This window comes from Cucurbita pepo, chromosome LG08, assembly GCF_002806865.2.
Source record: "Cucurbita pepo subsp. pepo cultivar mu-cu-16 chromosome LG08, ASM280686v2, whole genome shotgun sequence".
In the NCBI taxonomy this organism is placed as follows: domain Eukaryota; kingdom Viridiplantae; phylum Streptophyta; class Magnoliopsida; order Cucurbitales; family Cucurbitaceae; genus Cucurbita; species Cucurbita pepo.
Window position 1 is genome coordinate 7,014,972 of NC_036645.1, and position 6,000 is coordinate 7,020,971.

The 6,000-nt window shown below is 35.6% G+C and overlaps 1 protein-coding gene across 1 annotated transcript; it reads right to left on the reverse strand.

The window, feature by feature from the left end:
- Nucleotides 1–860: 860 nt before the first annotated feature.
- Nucleotides 861–5,381, reverse strand: LOC111800797 (CSC1-like protein At1g32090). Its single transcript, XM_023684651.1, has 11 exons — nucleotides 4,748–5,381; nucleotides 4,312–4,464; nucleotides 4,065–4,200; nucleotides 3,850–3,951; nucleotides 3,645–3,764; nucleotides 3,453–3,533; nucleotides 3,024–3,364; nucleotides 2,680–2,925; nucleotides 2,264–2,588; nucleotides 1,872–2,105; nucleotides 861–1,318 (listed from the first exon to the last, which is right to left on the reverse strand). Exons 1-11 carry the CDS (start codon nucleotides 5,059–5,061, stop codon nucleotides 995–997), a joined length of 2,376 nt encoding a protein of 791 aa, XP_023540419.1. The 5' UTR covers nucleotides 5,062–5,381; the 3' UTR covers nucleotides 861–994.
- Between the last annotated feature and the right edge of the window lie 619 nt (nucleotides 5,382–6,000).

Here is a 6,000-nt window from a genome sequence, read left to right on the forward strand (position 1 = left end):
CAAAAACAAAAGTAATTTGTTTAAAAAATATTATTATTATTATTATTATTATTATTATTATTACTTCCATTTAAGGTAATTTATATGAAATTATTCATGCATTGGAGCAAGGGAATGATGGATGTTGAATAGTACATTAACCTCGATATCCTCAAATAGTTGTCATTTTTAATATTTTAAATAAAAATATTTTTTTTAAATAACAAAATTATTTTGTTGTATAATATTTAAAAGCAATTATAGCGGTTATTTTTCTAAATATCATAAAAAAAATGTTTTTCTAAATATCATTAAAAAAAAAAAAAAAAATTCCAATCACATCTTTAAAAAAATAGAATGAGAAATAGAATTTGGATCTGAGAAATATAATTTGGATCAGGGTATCCTCTCGAAATAGAATTTGGATCAGGGATAACAAATATTAACTGATAAAATTTGGTGTAACAAATTTTAACTGATTACAAATATATTAACTGATAAAATTTGTGTAACAAATTTTAACTGTAAGATATATTTCATAACTAATTATTATAATATATTCTAATAAAAAACAACCAACTGATTAGTAGGTAAGATATATTTAATAACTAATATATTCTAATAAAAAACAACCAACTGGTTAATAGGTAAGATATATTTAATAACTAATTATTATAATATATTCTAATAAAATATATTTAATAACTAATTATTATAATATATTCTAATAAAAAACAACCAAAAACTCAAATCACTAAAAATTAATAAGATTTCAAGTCAAGTCAGAAAGAAAACAACTTAACCCAACTTCACAACTCGTCGTTCCGAAGAGCGAACAAATCCGTACCCTTTCGATGGTCAATCTCATCCATCAAAGACAATGAAATGAAACTACACAAACATTCATTGAGAAGATGAGAAATAATTACAATTAATCAAAGATAAACATAAAGTTTAGTTAAAGCAATTAGCTAAGAGGATCATAACTACATTAATTTATTTTTGTGTTCTAATGCTAAGGATCATAAGTATAGGCATAATGATGTGATGGATGTGGAGGATATACAAAATGAGGAGGGGACTGTGGATGATAAATATAATGAGGTGGGGACTGAGTATGATGAAGATCATCCACTCTGTGTGGTGGTGAAGGAGAGCTCAGTTCACTCACTGAACTGTCATCATGAACTGGTGATTTTTGTTTCTCTACCTTAACCTCTGCTAACTCTTCTTCCTCGAAAGACCTGAAAATGGGATGCAAGTATGCATCCGCTAAGAATGCTTTTACGTTCATGTCGGGTTCCGTGCTCTTCTCCAGTGTATCTCTATCCATCGCTTCCTAAAAAAGAAAAAAAACAAGGGTCGATAAGACTTTTGGAAGAACGATAACGATTACTTGTTATAATCGCACTCTCAAACTGTAACATCTCAAACCCACCGCTAGCGGATATTGTCCTCTTTAGACTTTTCTTTCGAGCTTTCCCTCAAGGTTTTTAAAACGCGTCTACTAAGAGAGGTTTCCACACCCTTACCATATGAGAAATGTTTCATTCCTCTCTCCAACCAATGTGGGATCTCACAATCCACCCCCTTTGGAGGCCCAGCGTCCTCGCTAGCACACCGCCTAGTGTCTGGCTCTGATACCATTTGTAACGGCCCAAGCCTACCGCTAGCAGATCATCCTCTTTGAGCTTTCTCTTCAAAGTTTTTAAAACGCGTTTACTAGGGAGAGGTTTCCACATCCTTACAAAAAATGGTTCGTTCTCCTCCCCAACCGATATGGGATCTCGCACAAACTTTCAATTGGAGTAATATAATTAACCTCTTAACAGAAGTATAAATACATGTCGGTTAAGATCCTTTTCAGCAACTAGATTTAAAGTAGACTTTACCTCGAGAGGGTATTTACGAAACGCGGGTTCGAACCGGTTCTTGCAGTACTTGTGGAAGAATAACGTCAATATCGGTAACGCGACAAGTAGCGGAGTTGAATTGGCAGCCTTTTTTGTACTGAGCAAACCCAATAGAAGTAGTTGAGATATCAACAAGCTTGCTATGATGCGGCTGTGGACATGGGGCCAGAAGGCACCAACACTTTCATATTGCTGATTATATACATTGATGATCTGCACAAATTCATCCACATTTACAATATATGATTCAGTAAGAGGATCGAGTAAATCTCCGCAAGTCAACCGTGTTCTTTTTCGATCACAACAACGAAATACTATACATAATATGTAACGAATAGTCATATAATCGAACCAAATGTCGGGTGTCAAACCTGATGGCGGTAAACCAAGTATGCAAATGCGAAGAAGACGAGTATAAACGGAAGAAGAATCGGGGTGACCACGGCATAAACAATTCCCAGTAGGAAGTACAGTTGTAAGCTCGGTAAAGTTTCGGGGAATTCGACACTTCCTGGGTCCATTGCCTTCTCTCTATCTCTATCAGTTTTCACTATGAACAGATTCTTGAGATGAAAGATGACCAGCGGTTTCAACCGAAGAATCTCGCTCGCTATTCCAGCCCACCCGTCAACCATTATATATGTAATGAAGAAAGTAGCCTTCATCGGTATGGAAACTCCAATCGTTCGGGGAATTCTGCGAATCGATTCGACGAGAAACAAGTCAATTATGCATAATTAGAAGAATATGATTGAAGGATCATTGAATGTAGGGTGTGAAGCATTACTGGGTAGGAGATTGGTGAATGAAGGAATCCAGTTGCTCAAAAGCTGTACCAGTCACAATACTTCCCAAGAACACATTCACCAGCATGAAATAATAGTACTTAGCTGCGGCCCTTCGTTCGAGCATCGAAACCGCTACATGTCCCTCAATTTTCGACATGATCATTAGAACTGTTGGAAGTATATATAGAAAGATTTTGAGAGCCAAACCAGGAAGAAAACCCTGTAAAAATGACTTGACAAACTTCCTGTACAACATAACCATTCAATTCAAACAATCAATCTTTGAATATTTCACATTAGGAAGTAGTAATCAAATGGATCATGATCAAGGAAGTTGACTTACAATTCTATCACCGGCCTTAGGAACGGGGCAACTCGTTCGAGACCTTCCAGATTGGCTAGTGATTGTACGAAAGCAATTGGTATCATGTAGAAGAACACGAGAGCGAAAACCGACAAGGATATGACTAGTTTTCTGATACTTAGAGAAACAAATGGTATCGCAAGGTTCTTCCAGTAAACATCACGAGGTTCCGGAGCCCAATTCGACAGCCATAACGTGGGATTCTTACTCTGTTGAGTCTGTGCACAAACTGCAGCGCCCCAACGAGTATTAAACGAAACGAAAGCAACAGGCAATATTTCTTTTGAATCTTTGATAATTTTCTGTCTCTCCAATGCCATCTAACACATGGGGATTCATAAACAAAAATGTTAAGGAATTCAGTTCTTAAAATGTTGGAAAACTATTGAATCTGCTTTCGTGACTTACTCTAGCATCGAGATCCCTAATTTGTTGTTTGTAGTATTCGATAGAATCGACTCTGCTACCGCAAAGTCCGAAGCATCCTACCTGAAAAAAGAGTTCAAATGGTCAAAACTCGGCCATAACAACGTGCTTATAGGTTTGCAGTCGATGTGATTCACTGAGAAGTAAAAGATCGAATTCAAGTCGATCGGATACCTTTCTAGTCGGTCTCTTGTCGGGATGTCTTTCAAACTTAAGAAGATTGTAATCCAACCAATTCTGGAGCCTTGCTCTTTTTTTTGCTAGCTTAGCAAACTTGTTGGCATTATATATGGCCTAAAAACAAGAAATGGCTTAAAAAACAAATGTCCTATAGAGAAACCGTGCACGGGACGCTGGGAATCATGTCCAGTTTGCTTACCTGATGAGAAAGATAATGTTCGGGATGATTTTTATGAAAGAACTGATCGACGGTATCTGAGGTCGAGCGACCAGAAACATGTGGCACGTTCCTAACCAACACCTGCAAAAGATTAAGGTACACTTTTGATTGGAATAGGAATCTCTAATTCCAGTTCGTGACATGTTCCACGACATTCAAAGAACGAATATCAAGCAATAACGCTATTCACTCACGGTGAATTGCTCGGCACGTCTTCGTTGAGATGCCAAGAAATTCATTCTCATTTGTGCAACGTTGTCGTATTCTTTGTAAAGCATGAAACAAATCCACAGGGTGAACAAATACTCCAATCCTATATGAACAAAAAACCTGAAACTCAAACGTAACAAATGTTATGATACTATCTATTCTGCATTCTCGAACACGAAAATAGATAGTAAAGCTCGGGATTTGTCGTTCATGATGACAAGACGAGCTCACCTTATAGATTCGGGACTAACATTCGATATCGATAGCTTATCAATGTCACTTACAACCAATTCTTTCCTCAAGAAGAACAGTGTTCCACTAGACACATTGACTGGGATAAGAACAACAAGAGCAACAATGGCGATTGGGAAGAATATCTTCAACCTGCCATTAAGCATAGATAAGGAAAATCCTTCAGAATTTTCACTTGATGGCTTATAAAAGCAAAATCATTATGAACAGCAAATAAACGCATACGAATAGCCAAAATTCCCAAACAGTAATGATCCATAATGCAAAAAACTGCTCAAAATCAAAATCGAAATCGAAATCAAAATCAAGCCAAGAAGAACAACAGAGAGAAAGAACACTATGAGAATCATCTACAAAAATTCACAAGAATCAGAAAATTGCACAAGAAATCAGCAAAAAGCGGCAAACTACAAACCCGAGAGTGTAAATTCTGAGAAAAACAGCAGAATCAAACCCAGCGTGACTAATAATTTCAGCCTCACTCATCTTCAAAGCCGCAGGCATCCAGTTCAAGAAAGTGAGATAAGTCAAAATGTTGAGATTAACATATTTCCCGACGAAATTCCTGGAGCCTCGCGGACTATTTCGGCCGCCATCGATGTACCATTTTGGAAAATAAACTCTGTCGTTAATCGGTTGAATTCGCAAGAGAGCAAAAGCAAGAAGAAACACAAAAGCAGTGATGATATTGATTAACGCTGAAACTCCAATATCACCGAGAGTCGCCATGGGAGGTCTGAGAAGCTTTTAGAGAGAGAAGTAAATGGTTGAAAATGGAAGTGAGGTAAATCGGAGGATGAAGAAGAACAACAACAAGAAGAAAGGAACAATGGAAGGAATTTGTTGAGGTTCTTGATGAAATGGATAATCAATGGAAGGATTGGAGTGTGAAAAGGAATTTTTGGATGGTAGGTTTTGATTATTGACTTCATCAATGCGCCATTTCATCTCTAGTAGTTTCAGTGCATGTGCACTGAGAGGAGAGGAGAGAGAGAGAGAGAGAGAAAGACAGATGAGAGAGAAATACAGAGGAGAGAGAAAGAAGTGGCTATGGCTTTCTCTCTCTAAAAGTGGGAATTTTTTTTATTATTAAATTCGCTTTTTTTTCTTTTTTTTTTTTTGGTTAAATTATAAGTTTTATTTCGAAATTATAAAAAAAAATTATTTAAATAAAATTTTATTAGGTGATTGTATTTTTTGTAATTAAGTGAACTAATTTTCCACATCACCAACATTAGGAAAGTCATTATGTTCCCGCGTAATGTTTTTCTAGCTAGTTTGTTCGGGTATACTTGTAACATTTCTAGTTTAATGTTACTGTTACATTAATGATTACCCGAAAGTTTATATGTCATCAAAGTAAAAGAACTGGGACCACAAATGACTATAATCTTGAGAATACGATGACTAAGAAAAAGTAAGTTACTACATTTGAGAATGTTTGCGTAATCTGCTGACGTATATGGTGTCTGAAAGTTCTCTATTTATAATTAAATAAATTACCGGGAAAGAGTAATAAACGAAAATAACAATAAAAGAAAAATATCTGCGGTAATAAGACAAATATTTAAATATTTGACTTTAATAAAATATCAAATATGATATATATGGTAAACTATAATTTATTAGTAAATATCCTTAACACTAATAAAAAATTACTCCATATAC

Coding starts and splice junctions, on each gene's coding strand:
- LOC111800797 (XM_023684651.1), bottom strand. CDS start 5,061: ATGGCGACTCTCGGTGATATTGGAGTTTCAGCGTTAATCAATATCATC. Junction 3,765..3,849: donor AACATTATCTTTCTCATCAG/GTAAGCAAACTG, acceptor TCTTGTTTTTAG/GCCATATATAATGCCAACAA. Junction 1,319..1,871: donor TTCGTAAATACCCTCTCGAG/GTAAAGTCTACT, acceptor TTTCTTTTTTAG/GAAGCGATGGATAGAGATAC.